This window comes from Sturnira hondurensis, unplaced genomic scaffold, assembly GCF_014824575.4.
Source record: "Sturnira hondurensis isolate 20B ecotype Veracruz unplaced genomic scaffold, ASM1482457v3 Scaffold0021555, whole genome shotgun sequence".
NCBI lineage: Eukaryota > Metazoa > Chordata > Mammalia > Chiroptera > Phyllostomidae > Sturnira > Sturnira hondurensis.
The window spans coordinates 1704391-1729381 of record NW_028094186.1 but is presented as its reverse complement, the minus strand read 5'-3'; the positions used below and the strand labels follow the sequence as shown (position 1 = coordinate 1729381).

General features: G+C 41.8%; 1 protein-coding gene across 2 annotated transcripts in view; it reads left to right on the top strand.

Annotated features, from left to right (window-relative positions):
* Positions 1-4057: 4057 nt before the first annotated feature.
* MACO1 (macoilin 1) overlaps positions 4058-24991 on the top strand; it is a 61212-nt gene continuing 40278 nt past the window's right edge. The window contains exons 1-4 of one of the 2 annotated variants that reach the window (XM_037032700.1): positions 4058-4076; positions 4725-4972; positions 21481-21622; positions 23029-23155. In XM_037032700.1, coding sequence (XP_036888595.1) covers positions 4893-4972; positions 21481-21622; positions 23029-23155 — 349 coding nt within the window. In that variant the 5' untranslated portion in view covers positions 4058-4076; positions 4725-4892. Of the gene's footprint in view, positions 4077-4662; positions 4973-21480; positions 21623-23028; positions 23156-24991 lie in introns of those variants that run through there. The other variant, XM_037032699.1, reaches the window with a different exon arrangement.

The window sequence follows — 24991 nt, the reverse complement described above, 5'->3', positions numbered from 1 at the left end:
CATAGTAAATGAGGACCATCCTCAATGTAATGTACCCAGAAAAGCAATAAAAGCCTGTCCAGGCAGGAGTTGGGACCCTCTCTCACTTAGAGAGCTGCCATGCTGTCCCCTTTTCTCCACAGGACTTCTGTGGTGCGTGTGAATTTTTTGTCACAGCCACAATACAGGGAGCCCACGGGCCGGGTTCCACATCAGTGGTCTAGGCGTGTGAACTCCAGAAAGCTGGCACATGCCCCCAGTGACTCTCCCATTTTTTCTCTGGATTATTCACCTGTCTGTTCCGCAGTGTGCCAAGGCACTGTCCTAGACAACAGGGATACAGAGGGGAGTGGGAAGAAAAACACAGGGTTAGTCCCTAACCTCAAGGAGTTGGCAGTCTCAGTCTCTGGCTCAGATAATCTGGAACCTTGAAGTCATAGAGATGAAAGCTGTTCAGATACGGGGTCCCTATGAAGTCTGGAGCCAGGATCTCACAGTGTACCCATCCAGAGCTTGCCCTTCAGATCCTTTTACGATGATTGGCAGCCTTGGTGAAAGTTTGAGCTGAGTTCATCCCTGGTTACCCTGTGCCACTTTATCAACATGCCACAGTAGAGGTGAGGAATGAAAAACAAGTATCTTGTTAACAGTAATTACTTGCTGTTACCTACTGAATGTCTGGCCCTGAAGTTCATTATCCTGGAAGCCTTAAAATACACCTGAGTGGAAACAGAGGCTCTGAGAGATTCTGTAATTTGGCCCAGTTAGTTGGCCCAGCTGGAATTTCAATCTTGGTCTGAAGAAGCAGGTACCCTTGCCATTTTTCTAAACCACATCTCTACAGGGTATGAATCCCGTCCCCAAGAAGCGCTTCAGATGGACAAGCCTCACTCAAGAAATCACAAATTAAGAGCAGTACTGATGGAGATGATCTGTGTAAAAGCAAGGTTGAGAAGGAGGGAAGACAAGGTTGTAGTGGGTTTGGGGACAGTGAGCAGCTAAGGCTTGCTCACCTGGGGAGGCCTGGAAAAGGAGAGTGGGGCCCTGCTGTGACCAGCTCTGGTGCTGTAATAGAGAAAATGGGTTTTATCTTTTAGGCACCAAGGGATACTTGAAGATCTGTGAGCAGGATAGAGTAATAGAGAGCAGTTGACAATGCACTTGGTATAAATCACTGGTTCCTCCTTGGGGTAGGTATTGATCAAAGGAGTGTTCACAGGGCAAAGAGAAGTCTATCCATCCTCAGGCGAAATAAGATGCCATCTACTTCCTGAAGTTCTATTTTATTATTTATTTATTTCAATAGATTTTATTGATTATGCTATTACAGTTGTTCCATTTTCCCTGCTTCATTCCCCTCTGCCCTGCTCACCCCTCCCACACACATTTCCTCCCCACTTTAGTTCATGTCCATGGGTCATACATGTAAGTTCTTTGGCTTCTCCATTTCCCATACTATTCTTACCCTCCCTCTGTCTATTTTCTACCTACTATTTATGCTACTTATTCTCTGTACCTTCCCCCCTCTCTCCCTTTCCCACTTCCCCACTGATAACCCTCCATGTGATCTCCATTTCTGTGGTTCTGTTCCTATACTAGTTGTTTGCTTAGTTTGTTTTTGTTTCTGTTTTAGGTGTGGTTGTTAATAACTGTGAGTTTGTTGTCATTTTACTGTTCATATTTTTTATCTTTTTCTAAGTCTCTTTAACGTTTTATATAATAAGGGCTTGGTGATGATGAACTCCTTTAACTTGACCTTACCTGGGAAGCACTTTATCTGCCTTTCCATTCGAAATGAAAGCTTTGCTGGATAGAGCAATCTTGCATGTAGGTCCTTGCCTTTCATGACTTCGAATACTTCTTTCCAGCCCCTTCTTGCCTGCAAGGTCTCTTGAAAAATCAGCTGACAGTCTCATGGGAACTCCTCCGTAGGTAACTGCCTCCTTTTCTCCTGCTGCTTTTAAGATTCTCTCCTTATCTTTAATCTTAGCTAATGTGATTATGATGTGCCTTAGTATGTTCCTCCTTAGGTCCACCTTCTTTGGGACTCCCTGAGCTTCCTGGACTTCCTGGAAGTCTATTTCCTTTGCCAGATTGGGGAAGTTCTCCTTCATTATTTTTTTAAATAAGTTTTTCATTTCCACTCTTCCTCTTCTCCTTCTGGCACCCCCATGATTCAGATATTGGAATGTTTAAAGTTGTCCCAGAGGTTCCAAAGCCTGTCCTCATGTTTTTGAATTCTGGTTTCTTCATTCTGTTTTGGTTGAATGTTTATTTTTTCCTTTTGTTCTAAATCATTGATTTCGGTCCCAGTTTCCTTCCCATCACTGTTGGTTCCCTGTACATTTCCCTTTATTTCACTTAGCCTTCATGTTATCATCTTATTTGCAACCATATTGAACCAATTCTCTGAGCATCCTGATTACCAGTGTTTTGAACTGTCCATCTGATAGGTTAGCTATCTCTTCATCTCTTAGTTGTATTTTTTTCTGGAGCTTTGATCTTTTCTTCCGTTTGGGCCATTTTTTGTCTTGACACACCTGTTATGTAGTGAGGAGGGGAGCCTTCCGTGTTCACCAGGGCGGGGCAACCCCATCCCTGCATTGTCATGCTGTATGTGGGGGAGGGGTCCGAGGGGCAGCAATGATGCTTGCTCCACTCTCTACTTATTTTCAGTCCCTTCCCCCGATACCTTTTTGGTGCTGATTCCTGGGTAGGTGGGCTTGTCTACATTCTATGACCCTGTGGGTCTCTCTAATGAACTCTCCTGTGAGGATGGGAGTTTCTCCTGCTGCAAATCCCACAGGTGTTTTCAGTCAGAGGTTTGAGGCTTTATTTCCTTACTCTGGAACCCTGGGTTGTGTGGTCTGTCTCACTCCCCAGTTGTTCCTCCTGGTTTATCTGCACTTGAATGTGGGACCGCCCAGTCTGCAATCCACTGCATTGCCAATCCGCCAGCCACCACCTTGCCCTCCCCAGTCCTCCAGCAGCTGCCTTGCCAGGAGTTCTCTCCACCCTGCTGCCTGTTTCTGCCCCTCCAACCGGTCTGGATGAATGTTTCTTCTTTAACTCCTTGGTTGTAGGACTTCCATACAGTTCGATTTTCTGTCAGTTTTTAAAATTTTTGTTTTTAAATTGTTTTCCTTCTTTTGGCTGTGCAGGAGGCACAGTGTATCTACTTACGCCTCCATCTTGGTCAGAAGTCTACTTCCTGGGATTTTAAAAGTGCTGGAAGATCACCTAACAGTCTCACTGTTTGTGAGTGGTTAAGTTGGCACAGGTACTTAATAGGAAATTCTGTAAACATCAGAAATATTTAGGAAGGGGGCATAATAACACTTAAAAATGCCTATATTAAATAAAGAACAGAATACAAAAAGGAATGTCTAGTATTATCACTGTTCCCTTTAATAATAACAACAGTAATAGAAATATTATCCATGGGAGAAGACGGAAAAGAAGATAAAAATATGGAATATTAACAGGATAGTAGTTGTGTTAGGGTGAGGAGATACATGGGTGATTTTTCCCTCCAGTGACTTTCCTACCTCTTCCGTTTTCTTTAATGACATACACTCTTCTTCTCTTTAAAAAAATAACTTTTCTGTCTTTTCTAGTAATGACTTTGCCATGCCTATATTGCAGGGGAGTAATGAGGAACAAGTGAACAACAGATGCAAAACACCCCGTACCGTGTCTGGCACAAAAGCGGTGCCTTAGGAGTGTTAGGTGAGAAAAAATCGCTGGCCTAGCTTCTCCACCTCCGAGGAGCCTGGCCGAGGCCTGGCCGAAGCAGAACAGCCTCCGGCCTAACCCTCAGTCCCCGCAGCCCGGGGGCAGACGCGCCTCCTACACCGACCGATGCTTGCCCTGTCCAGCAGGCGCGGTGCCATCGGAGCCTGCAGCCTAGTCCGCCCTGCGGACGTGGAACCTGGACTGCACCGCCCCACACACCACACCTACAGCCTAGAACAACGTCGCGCGCACCCAGCTCCGCCCCTGTGACGTAAGGCTAGGGGGCAGAACCACAATAGCCCCGCTCCACGCTTCCTCGGATTGGCCGCCTCGCTGTCATCACCTCGCTGAAAGCCGGTAGTGTGAGTGTGTGAGTGTTTGTGTGTAGGGGGGGGGCGGGGGACAGTCGCTTTGTCATTCATACTCCCAAGGCGAGGTGATCCGGCCAGCCTGGTGGAGAGGTCAAGGATTCGCAGAGAAGGTCCCCAGCGCTGACCCCGGAGGTTCCTGGATGGGAAGGGTGCTGAGAGCCCCTTACATAATGACGCGCAACTGACTGGAGCACATGTCAGCGCAGAACAAGTACATGCCGCAAACCCAGGCCTCGTTGGTGCTAGTGATAGACTACAATGAAAATAGCATGGTATGCTCCAGTATGGATTACAATACAGTGAAACGCATTCCAATAATCATGAAGTGTACCTTCGCAACAAGGAATAATATAGGATGTTATATTTATAGGGCCTATTTATAAGCCTCTATTTAAATCTTTTCTGATAGGCTCAGGCACCGGCCCAGACACCATAATGATTGGCGCATTTTTCTGTCCTTCAAAGAGGCGGATTCTAGAGTTCGGTTTGCCTCAATGGGCTCTGGGATTGGCCAGCAGTGGCGTAGCAGCACCTTCGATTGGTCCCAAGGGCCGTCTGTCGGAGCCTAGTAGGCGGGGCAGGTGTCTGGCTGGTGCTGGGGCGGGCGGCCCCGGAATTGTCATTTCTTTGTTTCCGAAGGCGGAGGAGGCTCTGAACGCCCCCTTTCCGTCCCACCCCCCTCCCCCTCGGTGCTGGCTCCATGTCTCTGTGACCAGCCCCAGGGGTAGAGTCCAGGCCCGACGCGGGCCGGCGGCGGCTGAGGTGAGAGACGGCTGCGGCAGCAGCACCCGGTCCCCCAGCGGGAGGATGAAGCGGCGGAACGCGGACTGCAGTAAGCTCCGCCGCCCCCTAAAGCGGAACCGGATCACCGAAGGCATCTACAGCAGGTGAGCGACAGTGTTCCTCTCCTCTGCTGTCCTGGGCCCTGCAGCCCCCGGCCGCTCCGGAGGGGCCTGGCCCCGTTATGTAACCCCGACTAGGCCGCACGCCCGCGCCGGGGGCTCTCCCTTGGAGCGCTGCACTAGGGTCCCTAGGCAGCCCACCAGGGGTACGCCCTGGGGGCGTGGGGCGTGGCCGAGGGCCACCGGCTTAGCAGGCCAGCAGAGGGCTGAAGGAGCCGCGGCACCGCCGTTGGGAGCATCTGGGCCCCGCTGGGGGGGGAGGGGGGAGGGGCAGTGAGCCCCTTCACTGTCCATGCCCCCAGCCAGCATTGCTCACCCTGAGGGCCATCCCAGGAGTGGACCGGCCTCCACTGGCCCCACAGCCTGGCTCTAGCTTGGGAATCGCCAGCCTGAGCCTGGAGGCTCGAGGACCATATGTATTGGGGGAAAAAAGGTTGTCAAAGTTGGGAGCAGACAGTGTCCCCTCGGTCCTCCAGCAGACCGGGCAAGTGGCCACGTTGTCCCTTCTTTCATCTTCTACTTATTTCATGGGATCTCAAACTTGGCACCGAGGGCTGAAGCCGATCTCAAATCATGCCCTGTGGCCCCACTCCAGCCTCAAAAGGAGCTGATGATCATTTCGTCAACAAGCGTTATCTTGACAGTTACGAGCGGATGGTTTTCTTCGAACCTTTCCAAAGGGGTTTTCTTCCAATTCACATTTTTTCCTCCTAAAGAAAAGCAGTGTCCCTTTAAGTAGAAACTGAATTCAGTACACTGAGGGGGGAGAAGGACAACAGGTTCATGGGGCAACTTAGTGACAATCACAGCTTGCCTGAGCAGAATTTGTGTACGACTGTTACTTGCTGGTTCTTCTCAGAATGTTAATTGTAAATGGTTCTTGCCTTGATAAAGAAACTATTTCAGTGGAGAAAGTAATTAGTTTACAAAGGAGAATTCTCAGCGTGTGAGTACAGGTTTAAGTGCACCCTCATGTTTTACAGTTTAGCTCTTTTACCTGTGGGACTTGAGGAAATATGTGAGGTAGTTTATGACACCCTAGTGGTCCCAGCATAACTGTACACCTTGCACATGCTACTGTTTACACGAATGGAATGAGTGCTTTTCACAAGCAGCTGGCTGTTGTAAACACCGGAGGGTTTCTTTATTTCCAGTTTAAAAGCATTAAGGAGTCAAAGTGAAAAGTTCTTGAATATATTCTTGTGTAATGAGCCATAGATCATAGGAATAATTCATTCAGTCAACAAATATATACACTGTGTCAGGCCCTTTCTAGCCGGTAAGAGGACAGCAGTGAGTAAAACAGACCAAAATCTGTGTTGAATCCATCAAATCTGACCATTTTAACTGAAACTGTAAAAGAAAACAATTTTTTCTATAGATTTAATGGATGCAGGAGAGGTCTCTTCAAGTTACACACACTCTAATTCTTGAATAACAGAATGGCTTTTTCCCCCTGGCTATTGACAAAGATTTGAACTACTAAATATTAGTAGCAATACAAGAATAGAAAAAATATATGCAGCAGAGTTGGTAGACAAAGGACATCTGTGGCATTTGATTGGCTGCTATTTACAGTAATATATGATAATGTACCTCCATTTATAGCAAGATTGGCAATCCTGTATTGTTTACATGTCTTCTGGTATATTTCACTTTCTCTTCGTGTTTGGACAAACATGCCCAGTTTCCCTGCCCCATTGTAACCACTCAATCCGTGTGAGTAAATGTGAAGAAGTGGATTCATTGACTAAAGAAGATTATTTTACTGGTAATCTTTTGCAATGTGAATTCTTACATTAGAGGTTAATAGTAAATACCTTATACAAGTGAATTAGAATTTCATGTGTAAAATTTTAAGGAACAAACAGTGCTTCAGCTCTCAAATCTGTTTGGCATTATCTAAGTTAATTGTTAATAAAAGACATATATATATTTTAGACCTAAATATATTTTTACATCATATATCAGTGTTTCAGCTATCTGTTTCTTAGTTTATATTATGAAGTATTGGACTGAAGAGGTTTGTTTTTTCCAATTCTGTTTTTAAGAAGAGAGTTAGAAGGGGTCTGAACAGTGCGGGAATAAGGACATCTAATAGTGTCAACAAGAAAAAAGAGAAGAGAAAAATTTTTTAAAATTATTTCTAAAGCAAACATAATGTATGGGCTAGTTATAAATTGTTGTTTGAGCTTGTGTGGATATCATATTTCCGTTGATCACCAAATTGAACTCTGTCCTAAACTTTCTCATACCCTCTATTGCCCATTTTGTTTCTCAACATCTCAACAATTTTGGTCTCATTCATTAGAGAGCTTTCCTCTTTTTTGTTCCCCCCCGAGGCTCTGTTGACAATTTTGAGAACTCCTTGGTCCACTTTTACAGCATAACTTTTCATGGACTTCTTATTTTTATGTTTTCAGTCCGTACAACTTTCTGAGCCTTGGTATAGCAAAGAGGCAGCTGTGGTGAAGAAAGCACCGGACTGTTGGTATCAGGAGACCTGGGTTCATTCTTAAAATCCCACTTTGAAAAGGCAGGGAACCCCAGCTTTGATCCCCAGTTCTCTCATCTGTCCAATGAGTTTTGAGGACTACAGGAGATATGTACATGGAGATATGAAACTCTTCAGATTCTAGCATGCTATAGAAGTATTATTTGCCATGGTTTCATGTGTTGGACTTTTCCTTTAAGGAGGGAAGAAAGACTGTAAGATTTGATTCAACTATCAACAGAAGTTGAGTAGTCAAAACAGGTTCAGTTGCTGCTTGGTCTTGTTGAAAGAAATTCTGTTGCTGATAATGCTTTTAATCATGAGCTCTAATCCGACAACTGTGACCAAGGTGATTGTCAAATGATATTATTACTGCCAGTAGAATGGTTGCGACAGAATTTTGTTTCAGGGGCGTGGAAGAAGGAAAATAGATTTTTTAAAAAAGATTTTATTTATCTTTAGAGGGGAAGGGGAGAGGGAGAGAAACATCAATATATGGTTGGTTGCCTCTCATGCGTCCCCTACTGGGAACTGGCCTGCAACCCAGGCATGTGCCCTGACTGGGAATTGAACCGTGATCCTCTGGTTCGCAGGCCTGTGCTCAATCCACTGAGCTACACTAGCCAGGGCGGTAGCGTAGCTCGCTATTAGACATTATTTTAACATGGGCTACATTTGTATATATGTCTATCATTTGAAAATGGACTTGTTAGGAATATGTTATTCCAGTCAAGTTAATAATCAAGAATGAGAGAAAGGAAACAGGAATGGTGATCATTTTCTTTTATATAATTAAGGGCTAAAATTCAATGTCATTAAAAAAAAATCTGAGCCAGCACAGTGCCTGACACAGTAGGAATTCATTGTTCAATAAGTGTTGGATGAATTGATAAATGAGTAGAAGCTAATCTATTTCACCGTTTTAGGAACCTGCATTGTTCAGGAAATTACGGAGGGTGAAAGATACGATGGATCATTCTTGGTCCTCAGGGGGGTTACAGTCCCGAAGGTCATAGTAATTCCCTCTTAAATTTGTGCAGTGGTTTTGAGGTTCTAAAGAACTTTGAGTTCTGTCCAAATAAAAATATTTGTGTTGAATTAAATATTAGTTTGCTATTTTAGTGGTTAACCTGATACATTAACAGCTGTATTCTGCCCTGCGCTATTTCATGAAGTAAACTCTCAGTGAGGGAATGTTTTCTAACTCAAATGGGATAGGTGTGAAAGTACTTTGCAAGTTACGACAATAGTTATTAAAAAGGGAATGTAAAGTGGATAATTCTACTTCGTGTTACATGCTGGGTTTTATGGCAGTGACCCCTCCCTGGGTCTGCCAGACACTCCCGATGGTCATATCCAGTTACACGCAGCGATTCTCCAGGCGAGGTGGAGTTGGGGCGCTGTATAGATTTTACAAGCCTTAAGGAGATTCTGTGGATTCACCCACCTTTCACCTTGCTGTATCCTCACTCCCTTCCCCCTGAAATTCCTGACTTATAATGAGATGAAGAGATAAGTGTGGTGGGTGGAAGACAGGCAGGCACGCTATTGTTTAAGGTCTCTGCAGTGAAAATGGCTACTTACATAAGTAAAAGTAAGCATTTTATGTAAGGCATGTGTTTTAAGCTTCAGAAAACTATTTTATATCTTTGCTACTGATGGTTGAAGAAAGCACTTCTTCACTTGTGAATTTATGAATGCTTCTGTCACCGAGCATGGTCCTGTGTGTAGCGTGTTTCCCGAAGCTGAGGTAGGGCAATACTTTACGTGTCTCTTACTTTTTTTTTTTTTTTTTGGCTTAATGCCTTAAAACTATGACTGAGGACTCAGGACTTTGCTGGCTGACAAATGTATATACAGGGTCTGGCAGAGAAGTAAGGCCTGCTTGAGTGTGGTTGGTAGGATAATAATATGGGTGTGATAATTTATAGTTTTAGTTTGAACATTTCACCTAAAATGTCATATAGTGTGCTTGAGTGTGATATTGTGATGTTACAGAATGACATGCTTATGATTTTGTAATAAAATAGGGGCGTTATTTGTGCCGGACCCTGGTCTATATGATACCTTTTCCCATTTTTGTTTCAGACAAGAGTTTCTGGGCCTTTAACTTTTTAAGGTCAACTTTTTTAATGGTCAAAGCTTGCATCCTTTTTAGCTTCCTAAGGTCCTTTTTCAACCCTTGTCTGAATGATCTGGTCTCCACAAATGTCTCTCTACTGCTTTTTCTGTCTCCTGAAGGTTGTTTCCTAAGCCATGTTTTAGGCTCCTTTGGGGTATGCGTATTAAAGCCACTGGAGGCTGACATGACCCTTGGCTGCCTTGATTTGACACGTGTTCTGCAACTGAAATCCCAGATACTGGTGTTGCAACCACAAAGCCTACTAGCCTTTTGGTGGTCTTGGTAGGCTTTAGCTTCAACAGTGCTGGACCTGACTTAAATAAAAGTGGTAAATTCAGTGTTGTTTTAGAGGGGTGGAGAATTGAAGTGTTTCACTAACCTTTCCAGTGAGGTGTTTAGTTTTTATTTGTAGTTTCAGTTAAATATATTTTTAAAAACCTGCCATACTGGGATTTTGACCTTAATTTTTACTAGTAGTATACTATGTTAAAATTTGTTTAAAAAGTATTCATGATACTTTCTGCCTGGGCCAGTGTGGCTCAGTTGGTTGAAGGGTCATCCCGGAAGCAAAAGGTTTTGGGTTTGATTCCTGGTTGGGGCACATGCCCAGGTGGCAGGTTCCATCCGCAGCCCAAGTGTGCACGTCCAGGCCCGGCTGGGAGGCCGCCAACAGATGCTTCTGTCTCACATTGATGTTTCTCTCTCCCTTCCTCTCTCTAAAAGCAGTAAAATTAAAAATTGTCCATGGGTGAGGATTTAGGGGAAAACAAGTGCTTTCCTCTAACTTTCATTTATGATTCTGAGCACTCTTGGCATTTAGTTTCATTAGATGTTTTAAAAATTCCTTTTAAGTTGCTGCTACCAGCAGTTGAAGCTGGGAAAGGAGGGAACATGATCTGTTTTGGATTATTTGCTTAAAAGCTTCCTGTTTTATCAATGATACTCTCCTTTCTCTTCATATTGATTCCTTAAGGGCTTTCTTGAACCTCACTAGATTTGGAGATTGATTTTAATGGTAGACTTAAGAACTTATTTTTTCACTCTTACTATAGGTCTGTATATGGTGGACCCAATTAATATTCTATAAGTACTTATATTTTCAGAGTTTTTTTCTTTGTACATTTCTCTCAGATCTCCCTACTGATATTAACCCTTTGGCGTTTTATAAGTGTGTTTTGTTTTGTTTCACATCATTTTTTAGGCTACCATCCAGGTGATATTTAAGGGCATGTTAGAAGGTATAACTTGTACAGTATATAGCTTATGGAATCTGGAGGGTCAGAAAGAGATTTTACCAACGCAGTTAAGAACTCAAAGTGAAATACTATAATTGGGCTACTTTTCTTGATGAAATTTAGTGTATCCTTCAAATATATTGATTACTTTACTCTCTAGGCTAGATTTGGGTATACTTAGTTTACTTGGACCATTTTCAGGAAGTAGGCCCAGAAGAAAAGCAGGTTGTTCAACAAGCTGTGTAAGTGTAGTGGAGCATACCAACGGTAGAAACGTGAATTCTTTGCTGGGCTTTTTGGATTCTTTAAATACCTAAGGAGTGATGATTTCTTTAAGGTCTCTGATCTTTAGGCACATGCATCCTGGTCATGGAAACGTCCAGAGATTTAACCAACTGTTAGAGTGTATATGTTGAGGCGTTACATCTTTACAATGGCATTTACCTAACTGACATCAGATTGACCTCAGCTCATCACCCTTCTGAGATGCCTGTCATCCGCAGACTTTGAAACCCTTTCATAGCATCGGCCTCTGTTCCTTTGTATTTTTTTTTTCCTGTGCTACTGCTAAGGACGATGTATTCACATTGAGTCATGAGACTGTGATCAAAGGTGATTTATACTCACCCTGTCTCGTTTGTTGCCTTTTACTTTTTTAGAGGTTTTGCATTTAGTAGTGGACTGAAGTGGTGCAGTAGCCCACTTTACGTGTATCCATAGATACCACTTATTCATTTGAGCTATTTGGGATCTGTTTCCTACCCAGCACAGGGAAGGTGGCTAGAAAAATCTCGTTCTGTTTTTGTTTGCATCTCACTAATTCTCTTGAACTGTATATCCCTTAGTGCCTTGCTCAGTTTTTAAATTGTATTATTACTTTGCTCATTTTCTTTTAAAAAATTTAAAAGATTTTATTTATTTTTTTGAGAGAGGGGAAAGGAGGGAAAAAGAGACGGAGGGAAACTTTGATGGATGGATCGGTTGCCTCTTGTACACCCCCAACTGGGGACCTGGCCTGCACCCCAGTCATGTGGGAATCCAACCAGTGACCTTTGGTTCACAGCCTGCACTCCATCCACTGAGCTACACCATCCAGGGCAAAAATTTTTGTTTATTGATTTGGGAGAGAGGCGGGGGGGAGAGCAACATTGATTCGTTGCTCCACTTATTTATGTAATCGTTGGTTGAGTCTTCTATGTGCCCTGACTGGACATCAACAGACAACCTTGGCATTTTGAGATGATGCTCTAACTAACGGAGCTAGCTGGCCAGGGCATGTTCATTTTCAAAATATTTTTTAAAACCAAATAAGCTGCTCAGTACTGAAGTCAGTCCTTAGCCTGTCATGTACAGCAGGGACACTTGAACTCGAGCGAGAATGAGTACCATGTTCATGGTCATATGAAAAAATCTGGCCTTAGATGAGAGAGATACAGGGCTGGAGTTTTCCTTCTCAGATGTAATAAGTAGTATTTTCTTGTCTTTTTCTAAGCTTGACAAGGTGTAACTAACTCATGGTTCATTGTGTTTCTGACTATTTAAAGAAATTAGTTGTCTTTTTATTTTTAAATTGCATGTTTATTACAGTGACCATTCTGGGACTGAATATTGTTGGAAAGCTGTTTTCAGCTGTACCATCTTTTGTGCCATTATATTATTTCTGTAAAGAACATTTGATTTTGAAATTTTTTTCTACAGAGCTTCATCATCTGTTTACAAATTTATAATTTATGAATTAAGATATGGGTTTATTCTCTCATAAAGTACATCTGCTTATTTTTTTAAAATTTGGTTCTGTTGGTGAATTAAAGAATTGCGTAACTTGAATATGCATGAAGGAAGAGATACAAAGAAGGAAAGTAGTATTTATTCAGTATCAACTGTGAGGTGAGAAACTCCAGTGTGATGGATCAGCATACGGGCTTTAAATTCATATAAATGTGGGTTCAAATAATGTTCCTGAACTCAAGTTCATTCATCTGCTTTAACCCTCAGTTTTCTTAGCTGTAAAACGAGGACAGTACTAAATATATCATGTACTTTATAGGATTATTATAAGAATAAGTGAGATAAGTCACATAAAATATTTAGCATAGTGCTTGACACAGGCAAATTGCTTAAAAAGTTAGTTGCTGTTTCTGCTATTCCTGTAATATTTTTATCTTCATTTTCTTATTTAGTTCCAGTAAAGATGTAAGCGTTGTAGCTTTGGTTTCACAGTGAGAAAACCGAAGTTGCTGGAGGTTTAGTTACTCTGATAGAGAACCACGTCTGTCCAGCCCCAAAGTCTGTCCTCTTTCGGTTTCATTGTCTTGTGTAGCTCCCTCCTTTCTGAATGGTGTTAATGTGCAGTAACTTACATGGTCCTCTCGAACTCACCACTGCACATAGGGAAAGATCACTGTCTTCGTTTTCCAGGTGAAGCAACGGGTACCGAGAGTGTCTTGTACAAGGCCATATCTATCTATCTTCCTACCTACCTACCTATTGATATAAAGGACATTAGTGAGATAATTACTGAATTTTGAATAAGGTCTGTAGATCACATAATAGTATTGGGTTGGCCAAGAAGTCCATATGGTTTTTTTCCATTAAATAAAAGACACATTTTTTATTTTTATCAATAACTGTTGATTTGGATATTTTGAGTGTGTCGGCTATCTTGTGTGTGGTATAATGTTGATTGTTCTCAATTAATGTCTTGATTTGAGCACTGTCAACTTCACTTGGTCTACCCGGCCACGGAGCATTGTCCAGTGACAAATCTCCAGCATGAAACTTCACAAATCTCTTTTGACACATTCGATGAATCACAGCACCTTCTCCACACACTGCACGAATCTTTTTTTTTTGTATTTCAGTTGTGTTTTTACCTCTCTTGAAATAATAAAGCATAATATGCCAAAATGTTGCTTATTTTCTTCCATCTTCAATATTAAAACAGCTATACAAAAATTCATCAGTTTTGGTAAGGTTTTTTTTAATGCATACTAGTTACGACAGTTGTCACAATACAGTCTAACAAAATTGTTTCGAATGACATTAAAGACAACTAAGGGTTTCTACTAGAGCCGTCTTTCAGAAAAACCAAACGAACTTTTTGGCCAACACAGTACTACCGCAATGGCTTCAAACAGTTGAGAAAAAATTAATATGTATACATATGTAGGGACAGAATAAAAGGAGAAACTTGATAAAATGGTTTTATCATTTGTAAAATCTGGGTGAAAGATACAAGGGAATTCTTCATACTATTTATACAACTTTTCTCTAAGTCTAAAATTACTTCAACATGAAGAGTTAAAAAATTAACACATGCTTGTTAATAAAAAAAGCAATATGACTGTGTAAGTGTAATGTGAAAGACCTTAGCACTCCTGCTTTGGGGCGATCACTGTTATATAATTTGTAAGTATAGTTCTTTTTTTTCTATGCAAGCAAACATGTATTTCTTTATTGCAAAGATGGGATTCTTTTCTACATAAAAGTTTCTTGGCATTTACTCTCACTTAAATTCTTGTCCATTTGTTTACCTCCAGTTTTTTGTTTTTGTTTTTTTTTTTTGCAGCAACATAGCATTTCATGCGGAATTCACTCTGTTCTCTGGTCTCCTAAATCCCATTTCTGTGTGCTTTCAGTATGCCCTTCAGCCCACCAGTTTTCTGGTTCTCAGGTTTCTTTCCTATAAAATGGTAATAACTACCTGCCTATTTCACATTTGTAAGGATAAGATGAGATAATAGGAAAGCATTTGAAAAAGTTACAAGTGCGATATAAATGAAGGTGTGGTGGTTAGGTATTAAAGATGTGAAGCGTAATACTTGTTTTGCTTATGAAATGAATTGCTAATGTTTATTCAGTATTAACAGTTTTTTTAGGTCCTGTGGGTTGTTCTTTTGATACACTTCTTAACCCCTTTCCACCCCAAACCCTGTAGAATTCACACTGTTGAAAGTGTTTTTGAGGCAGAAATTTTAAAATTCTAAATTCTCCAGTTAAATTATGTGATGACACCTGTCCTTGATATTCCTGTAGTCTATATAATCTTTTATAAAATCACAGTCAAACCTCGGTTTCTCGAGCCTCTTGGTTCTTGAACAACTCAGTCAGGTCTCCATTCTCTGTCTGACAACACTTTCATGCTGATAGCTGTGTGATCAGTCACGTGTCTCTCAGGTGACAAGAGATTCAGTTTTTGAACAAATCACTTCTTGAACAGTTTTGAGGAACGAATTAAATTAGAAAACCAAGGTTCCACTGTTCTGTACCACACAATTCTTAAAACCTTTCTTAGTGATTTTCATTCTAGCTTTATTTTTTGTTTTTTAAATTTTGGGGGTTTATTTTTCCCTTTTAAATTGGGCATATTTCACAGTGTTAGATTTGTCATTGCCGTGGCTGTGTATGTTTATGTCTGAGTTTGCGTATGTGTATGTGTGTGATTGACTGTGGGAAGGTTCTCTTTGCAATCTGCTGGGGGCTTAGAATAGGGAAGAGAAATAGGGAATAGCTTAGGTCCTCCCGGGCTGCCCTTTTCTGGCTCTTACACAGGGATGTGGTTGCAGAACGCGGCACTAGTTTTAGTCCGTTTTATCTTGAGGCGCACACACAGCTTTCTGTACTCCACCGTTTTACAGTATTAGAAATTAAGACAGAAAAACGTAAAACAGTTAGTAGTTCTTATAAAAATAACAGTAATAAATCCATGAGAAGAGGGATGTGGTTTTACGTTTTTCCAGATTTCTTTAATGTCAGGCTTAACAGAAGACACTTTGAGAACCCTACTGTAGTCAGAGCCAGCGGCAGGTGGGCCAGTGGAGGGACGGTTTGGCATCCGGGGCAAGGCTGATGGGAGTCGTTTCTCCCTAAAGAAGAATAGTCAGAACAGATTGGCAGCGTGTGCTTGATAATCTTTCAGGCAGAAGCTGCATTTGTTATCTTTGTTGATGTTGCTTTGTTAGGTACCCTTCCCAGTCACCTGTGAATTCCCTCTCCCTCTGCCTTCCGTGTAGGTGTACTTTGATAAAAGCCCTACTGTGGCCCTGAACACTCCTGTGCACTGCAGGTCATTTTTGCGCAGTGTCTGCAGTATGCAAGGTTCTCTGCTGGGCACTGAGGATAAAGCAGGGAGCAAAGTGGGCAGGACCTTACATTAAACACTCACACAGGATGTTAATTAGAATTTCGACTACGCTTATGGCACAGCGTGCTAGGTAAGCCTGTAATGGGGTGACTGTCTTTACTTTGGGTCAGGGAGTGCTGTGTTGAGCAAGTGACATTTATGCTGTGTGCCGAAGGATGAGTAGTAATGGAAGTGTGCCTCACGTGGTTTAATTGTACTTCGGTAGGGCTTTTGTCTACGCCTCGGAAAGAAATGTAGAAAAATGGAAGAATTAACCCTAGACAATGGTGATGACTCCCAGTTGAGGGAGGTACACCTAACAGTTTGGAGGTCAGTACTGATTATCTGAGTGGATCATTGTTTTCTTTCTGAGACATTTTGGGATTCCGTGGAAGCTCCATGACAATGAAAGGTTTATACTGTAGACCCGTACTTCTCAAGTTTTAATGTATGCACAAATGGCCCAGGGAGTCTGGCTAGAATACTGGCTTGGATTAAACGAGCTTGGTGTGGGCCCTGAAATGCCACTTTTCTAAAAAGCTTATACGTGATGCTCATGCTGCCGGTCCGTGGGCCACGCTGAGTGCAGCACGGCTATAATCACACGTAATAAGACTTTAGAAGTAATGCCAATTGGATACGAGGCCGGAGGAATATTCTAGAAGTGATGTTCAACAGGGAGCAGTATTTCTTTTTAATTTTTTTATCCTTACCCGAGGACTTTTTTTATTGCTTTTAGAGAGAGAGGAAGGGAGAGAGAAACATCAATGTGAGAGAGAAACATTGATTGTTTGTCTTCTGTACATAGCCAGATTGGAGCTTGGACCCACAACCTAGGTATGTGCCCTGACCAGGGATCAAGCACCCAACCTTTTGGTTCCAGGACAGTATTCCAACCAACTGAGCCACACCGGCCAGGGCCAATAGAGAGAAGTATTTGATAACAGAGAAGACAAAGCAGTTTGGTGCAAGTGTGTTAGCTACCTACAGAAAGCTAAAGGCAATTCACTGTTGCGATCACAGAGATGACAGAGAAGCTAGGGATTGAGATAGATGGCCACTAGCACAGCCAGTGAAATACCGCACAGAGTTATTTCTGTGGTGAGGGCCAAGTGAACTAAATGATCATTAGTCTGCCTGGAGGAAAGGTCGGGTGGTGAGGATTGATGGCGGCCTCGTGATGATTATGTGGACTCCACACGATGATCTAAGTGACAAGCAGCTAGAGGTACTAGCGAGGAAGGTGCAAATTCTTCTTCTTTACTTGGAAAAAGAAGAATGTTTAATACTACTTTTCATTATCCATAGGTCATTAATCTATACATGGAGGGCACTGCTAAATAGATTCAGGTAAAAAATGGTTGTAAATGGCAAAGGTGGGAATAGAATGGGGGAAGGAAACTTATAGTTAATGTCCACTTGAAAGAGTCACCACCATTAAGCCTGTTAATTGCGCACGTCTCGTCTCTCTTTCACTGGAATCCAGAGTAGAAGCTCGTAAGACCCTCAGAAGACATGACCGGTCTGCCCTTGTTTCATGTATCATTATGAAACATGTCTTTTTGTTGCAGTTATGCTGTTAGGTTTTGCTTGAGATGCTTTATAGTTCTTAGTAAGTTTATTTGGACCAGAGAATTAAAGTAACATCAAGTTAGCCTGTCATATGGTGAACTGTATGTATAAAATATTTTATATCTAATCATATTTTCTCCCTGGTTTAAAAGGAACATTTTGGAATGCTATAATGGCTTAAAAACCCACCTACTTTTTCTCCCTTTTAGGATGTCATTTCTTGGGATTTCACAAAATCGTATGACCTTCAGTATATTTGAAGAAAGGAATCAGGGTTTCCACAGTGATAAGCAGTTATTTTAGGTTGTCTTTTAACTTTTGTGCCTTAACCTATCAAAGGATAACAAAAATTTACTGATAAAGAGGTTTAAAAAATACCCAATTAGGCAATTGTCATAAAGCTTTTTAAAACCCTATAAGACAAAATTAATAGAATTCAAGACTGTCCTAGAGTAAAGTCATCTTTGTTAATTAGATTGCATCTTGATTTTCGGACGCAGGCCCACCTGCAGGGGCCTGAGGAAGCCAGGAGTGTGGCACATGTTTGTGAAAAATCGTGTTTCTTTAGATGTCTGTGCTTCTAAACTGTGACTCAGTAAGAACTGGATGTCAAGGAGCATCAGAGGTACGAGAGTAGTAGTTTGAAAAAGTGTGAAATAGGTTGAAGGGAACCCCTTGAAGTTAGTTACAGAACTGGAAAGGGGTAGTCACGCCCTGGTGGGGCAGCTCAGTTGGTCAGAGCGTCATCCCGAGAGGGCAAGGGTACAGGTGCAACCCCCCATCGGGGCACATACAAGAATCAACCAACGAATGCATAATAAGTGGAAAAACAAATCAGTTTTTTCCTCTCTCTTTCTCCCCATTTTTCTCTCTCTAAAAAAATCAAATAAATCAATACCACTTATTTTTTAAAAAAAAGAAAAAGAGGAGTCACTGTAACAAAGATAATCTTTTTTGCGTTGGCCTGGATTGAAATGATTGAGTAGAGACTGCCATTCTGTGGATAATACTGTCTAAACAGTGACATGGAATGTTGCCGGTTAGACTGGGATCCAGCCATGCCTTGGGAGCCCTGGGGCAGAGAACAGTTGGTAGTACCCCACCTTCCCCATCGGCAGAATGGTGTGACTAGAGACACGAGGTGCAGCCACATTCCAGAGGCAGTCCCATGGGAAAAAGGATTCAGTAGAGAAGTAAATGCCATTTCTTAAATGCCTTAGAAACATGGATGAGGAGCTATTATTTATTCTTTAAAACATAGAAACAATTCTAGAAACAAGGAACATTTTTTTTTTAGTTTTAAAGCCAAGCAGCTTGGCAATCTAGTTGCAAACTTTATTTGTGCTCCCAAATGCCTGTGTGTATGTGAGGGGTGCTCTGCCCACAGAGCACCCCCCATCCACCACGGATGAGAGTAAGTCTTCCAAGACATGATCTACTTGGGGAGGAAAGGTGGCCGATCTCTCAAAGGAGAAGGGTCAGGAGCCTTTTCCTCAGTGGGCTTTTACTGGGTTCAGTTTGCACAGGAATACAGGTAAAAACTCATCAATTATTGTCAAGCAGTAAGGATCAAACAATAGATAACATACAAAGAACTATGAGGGCTCATTCTGAGTCAGGGTTAGTTAGCTAAAGCGCTATAAAAGTTTGGGAAACAAACTTGTTTCATGCTTGGACCCTTATCAGAAAACTGAGGACATTCCTAGCAAAGCAGGTTTCACAGGATTTTGTGCATTCTTTCTATTTTTTCTTAGGCCTGATCTCCCCAGGGAACCTGTCCTTTCCAACACAGGGCTGCACCGCCCTTTGTCATTGTTTCAGGCTTGAGTCAGGCAGGGGAAGTAAGGCAGCCAAGAAATTAGGAGACTTCTTGCAGACAGAATGAGGTCTTAGGCTATGTCAAAGCCGAGGAGCGAGGGTCCATCACCCCCTTTTTCTGTAGCCCGCCAAGTCTTTCCCTGAGGGCCCCTTTGTGACCATGCCTGTCTTAGGTCATTCCTCCCTTGGGAAATTTTTCCAGTCATGGCTAACTAGTCATCCACTTGGGGCCAAGCAAGGTGAGGTAAAAAGGGGCAGAATGGCACTCCTGCCAGGGAAATAAACTTTGTCTCCTTATTGGCTTAGAGTCCCAAAGTCTTTTTACTCAGCCTTAGACACGAGGGGTTACAGTTTCTGAAACCAGGCAGGGCAGTTCCCAACACCTGTGTGATTCAGTTCCTTCCAATAAAATTTGCCTTGCTCTCCACTGGGCTAGTGATGGGATTTAATGAGTGAGAGTGAGGGCCCTGTCTTTATCTGGCTAATGTGACTCTAGTGAAATGAAACTAAAAAAGGGAAGATTTAGGATTCCAGCCTGTGTTCTTCTGGTTTGCCTTAGTTTCCTTTATTCTTCAGTAAACCTCTTAATTGAAACTTACTATCAAGCCCCAAAAGTTCTACCAAGAATTAGTATTGGAAATTGACCCTAGCTGCAAATTATGTATATCATTGTGATACTGTATCATTGGGGGCAGGATGTGTCTGTTCTTGGCATCTTTTCCTGTGTGGTTTCAGAGGGCACAGAAAGTCCTCAGTGTTGGATCCTATTTTTGTTGTTTCCTCTCCCAACCCAGGTATAACTCTTTTTGTACCTTACTTTATTTCAAAATTATTTATTAAAAGTCGTGATTTGTTGCCCTGGCTGGCATAGCTCAGTGGATTGAGCACGGGCCTGTGAAGCAAAGGGTCACCGGTTCAATTCCCAGTCAGGGCACATGCCTGGGTTGCAGGCCAGGTCCCCAGTAGGGGACACATAAGAGACAACCACACATTGATGTTTCTCTCTCACTCTTTCTCCTTCCCTTCCCCTCTCTCTAAAAACAAATAAATAAATAATTTTAAAAAATAATAAATAAATAAAAGTCATGATTTGTTGTTGCTGGTATATGTATAAACAATTAATTTAATCACATCATTATTGGAATATTCATATTGCAAAACACCATGCAAGGCTCTGGCCAAGTGTAAGTGAATTTTATTTCTAATCCATCTATTTTAGAAAACCTTCTTTAAAAAAAAACACTGAATTTAACCTGCTCCAGAATCGATAGGGTTTGAGGACATGGCATTTGGGGGTTATTCACAGGTAGAATCTGAAGGCTTCTATTATACAGTTAACAAACTAGAAGAATGGACTTTTAGATGACATAGAAAGTGTTTTTTTAATTTCGCTCCCTTACCTTGTTTTGAGTTGTGCAGCGGTTAGGTGTATGTTCCGACTGGTTTGGCAAAGTGTGTTTCTGTTTACCGTGAGTCCGGAGGGAAGTGGGGGCACACATTTATGGGACAAGGCCGGGTTGCTTTCGGGTGTTTTTCTTTAATGTGTATTTTTTGTGACCTCACAGCCCTTAGTGTTGGCATCTGCTCCCTAAGTTGGTTTCTGGGTGTTTTGGGAAGTCATTTGTTTTTAATTTGGCTAATGCAGTGAAAACTACATAGAGAGGCAAGAGGAGAAGGGGTGGGAGGGAAACAGGGTTCTTCAGGCGGGTAGGGGTGTGGGGGGGGCGTCAGACTTCAGACAGGTGCGGGGGTAGGGGAGCCGCAGGCGGGAGGCCTTCGCACAGTGGCATTTTCTTCGAATGAAGAGCAGCTTGAACGCTGTCGTTTGGAGAGTGTTGCAGGATTTTGAAGTCAGAGACTTAGCACGTTTTAAAATAGTGGTGAGGTTTAGTTTTTTCCATCTTAAATGGAGTTAAGTATATTTAGTCACCATCTCACTTTGGTAGCTGTGGGTCCCCGAACAAACCCGGAGCTTTTCAGATGTAGCCGTCCCTCCCTTTGTCCTTTATCTCCGTTGTTTTTGAGGCATATAAAGATATTTCTTGTCTCTTTTAAGCAAAACGATGTGTTTTTCTCTTTCTAGTTCTTCACAAATGACCTGAATTAATTCTTTATTTTTCTGTTCTGCAGTACGTTTTTATACCTGAAATTTCTGGTCGTGTGGGCACTTGTCCTTCTGGCAGACTTTGTCCTGGAGTTCAGATTTGAATACCTGTGGCCATTTTGGCTTTTCATCAGAAGTGTCTATGATTCCTTCCGATACCAGGGACTGGTATGTTTATTAATTCATGAACTTAATAACCCTTCTAAGAAAATCTTCAACAAATGATAATGAAACTGTCTAAACTAGGTTTTATTAGTAATACTTAGGTGACTTTGAGCTAAAATGGGTCGCTGGCCTCTAAGGCTGTTTTGTATAAACTCATTGCTCAAATCATAACCCGTCCTCCTCTGTCACGGCAGTGCACGGAAGGGGAGGGAAGGAGGCCTTGGGGAGGGGACAGAGCGTAGAGGGAGAAGAATTGCCCAGTTCTGCTCAGGAGTGTTTCTGGAGCCCCTGTCACTGTGTTCGTGATTGGCTTGGAGTTAGAGCACCGCTTCCCAAACGCTCTGGCCTCAGACCTGTTTCCGTTCTTAAAAATTATTGAGTACTCACTCTAAAGAGCTTTTGTGAGCTGCATCTGTCCATATTTACTATATTAGAAATTAAAACAAAAACTTGAATATTTATTAATTCACCTAAAAACAATGAAATCATTCTGTTAATACAAATTAAATTTTTTAAATGAGAAATAAATTTATTTTCCAAAACAAAAAATTGGGTGACTGACTATAGTTTTGCAAGTTTATATAATGTCTGGCTTAATGGAAGACTGCTGGATTTTCACATCTGCCTCTGAACTCAGTCGATTGCAATATCACATATCATGTACCTTCTGGAAAACGCCATCACGCTCCTGAGTGAATGAGTGTGGGAAAGGCAGGTAACAGCTTAGTATTATTGTGAAAAGAGTTTGACCTGGAAGACTTGCTGCAAAGATCCCAGAGACCCCCAGGGATCTCAAGACCATGTGTTTTGGGAACTACTGGCCTTGTGATTCTGTTACGTTACTTGGCCACATCTTAAACCTGTATCTCGTCCCCCTGGGCCCAGTGCTTTGGCCAGAACAAGTCCATGCCTTGAAGAGATGGTTTTGAGCTCCTGTCCCATTGGAAATAGGTAGAGGTGCTCCCAGAGGAAGGCTGCATTATTAAAATATTAACATCAGCATAATTCCTATTACTAGTATGGGTCATCTGTGCTCCAGAAGTCTGCCCTGTAAGAATGAGGCTCTTTAGGATTGTATGGTGAGGAGAGGAGCCTTTTCTGTGTTAAAATTCCAGTCTTTAGACAACTCACCTGCGGGGTTCTGGTGAACTTGCTGTGAACTGACTTCAGCAAACCGAATAGTTTGCTCTAGTCCAGTTATTCTTCATGTTTTGAGGCCATAAATAGGATTTCTTTTTAATATTAAATTAACCACTATTTGTATTTATTTTAAATGTTTAAAGTTTCCTGTCACAGTTTTCTCTGTAGTTACTGCATGGAAGTTTTAGAGATCTTGTCTGACATGCTTTTATTCTCTGTTTGAAAATAACGAGTTCTAAGATGTGTTTTTGTTTTGTTTTCCCCTTTAGGCCTTCTCAGTGTTTTTTGTTTGTGTAGCATTCACATCAAATATAATATGTCTGCTGTTTATCCCCATACAATGGCTTTTTTTTGCTGCTAGCACGTATGTGTGGGTTCAGTACGTATGGCACACAGGTAAGTCTTACTGGTCTCTCAGGTGGACAGAAATCTTAGATCCAAACTCTTTAAATGTGGTGATTAATCTTTGAATAAATTATTTAGAGTTGAGTTTAATGCGGGCATTTTAAAATGGTCTTTTCCTAATAGATTATAATAAATTGTGTCTTTAAAATATATTTTATCTTTTTCTCATTATTGAATCAAGAGTTTAGGCCTTTATGATTTGATATCTTGATTGTTACTGTCTCATCGTTTTTTAAAAAAGTTTAATGAGCTGAACCCTTACTGGGTACAAGAGCCCCCACAGCATCCCTTGCACGTGGTGTTTGATCTCTGACCGAAAACCTGTGATGACGAGGAACGCATTACTGTTGTTGGGGGCAGCTGTAATTCCTCATACTGAGCCAGAATTTTCTTGTGACTTTTTTTACACTTTTGACCCAGTAGGTCTTGACTACTTTTGGGCTCACTGATCTCTTAGGAGATGTACAAAGGTTTTCCCCAGAAAAAGTATGTGGGAATGTATGGAACTTTTCCTTAAAATTTCAGGGATCCTACAGGCCATCCCCCGAAGGCCAAACATTGGACCCCTCCCCCGCCCGCCACATTAGAGCCACACTGTAGGGGTGTAACCTCCATCTATGTTAATATTTCTTTAGAGTTAGAGACACCATCATATCCTCTCAAGTCTTTTCTGTAGGCAAAACACCTCTGGTTTCATCAGCATTTCCTCGTGTGTTATTGTAAGCACTTCACCATTTGGGTCTCCCTAGCTCTCAGTGGTTCTCTTAACTAAAATGTACCATTTCAGGTACTTTGTGACTTGAATGGAGTTACATTGTCACCTCCCTTCTTCTTAGAGCTGTACTGCTCTTTCAGACTAGGATGTTTTGACAGCTTCCTCCACTGTGAAAGCCTGAATGCGGGATACATGAGGATGTGAGAACTGGCTCCCAGATCATTTTTAACTTGACTGCAAAACTGCATGAAAGTTGATTCTTAGGCCCAGCTGCAACCTGTAGGACTTTGACCACTTAGGGAGCGCCACCTAATAAAAGCTCTCTGGAGCAACATTCATCCTCTTCTCAGAGGTGCTGGAGGATGATGTGGGCCCACGTAGAAGACACAATTCAGTTGCTATTTGAAGTGTCTACTATGAACGCAGTGTTCTCCATCTCCATCTTTACCACTCTTTCATATAGCATTGATTTATAAGCTAGCATGATGGTTTCTTAGTCTGCTTTCCTTTAACTAAAGTGATTTTTCTGCACACCAGTGTTTACTTGTATTTCTTTGTCTTGGGTCTCAGTTTCAAGAGACTTGCCATTTACAATCGTCATTCTCTCTAGGTCTCAAATTCTTTGTCATATGAAAGTGGAATAATCTAGATAATGTTTAAGGGAGCTGTCCAGCTCAGATAATCTGTGACTTTGATGAACTATTCTCGTTCCCTAAATTACTTTAATAATGTCTCAGTAGTTGAGGAAAAAACTACTCGTGTAACTATTAATAGAACCTATTGGGAATGAGTTCAGTGGGTGACTCACAGGGCAGCAACGAAGCTAAGATCGTAAATGATACTTGCCTGTCTTTAGCCCTAGGCTCAGAAATGTATGTTGGAATAGCTAAGCTGTGAAGTATGTTTTAATTAGGAATGATTAGTGCTCAGGCAGACAAACAAAACAGACTGTGTTCTTACTGGGCCCAACAGATATGAGTGCAGTTTATATAACTTGGGATTAATTTCTCTTCCAGTTGTTAAAATTTTTAAATTCTTTTTAAAGAATATTAGGAATAGTTGATGAAATCATGTATTGCCACAAAAGAAGAATATACTATATTTTAAACTTC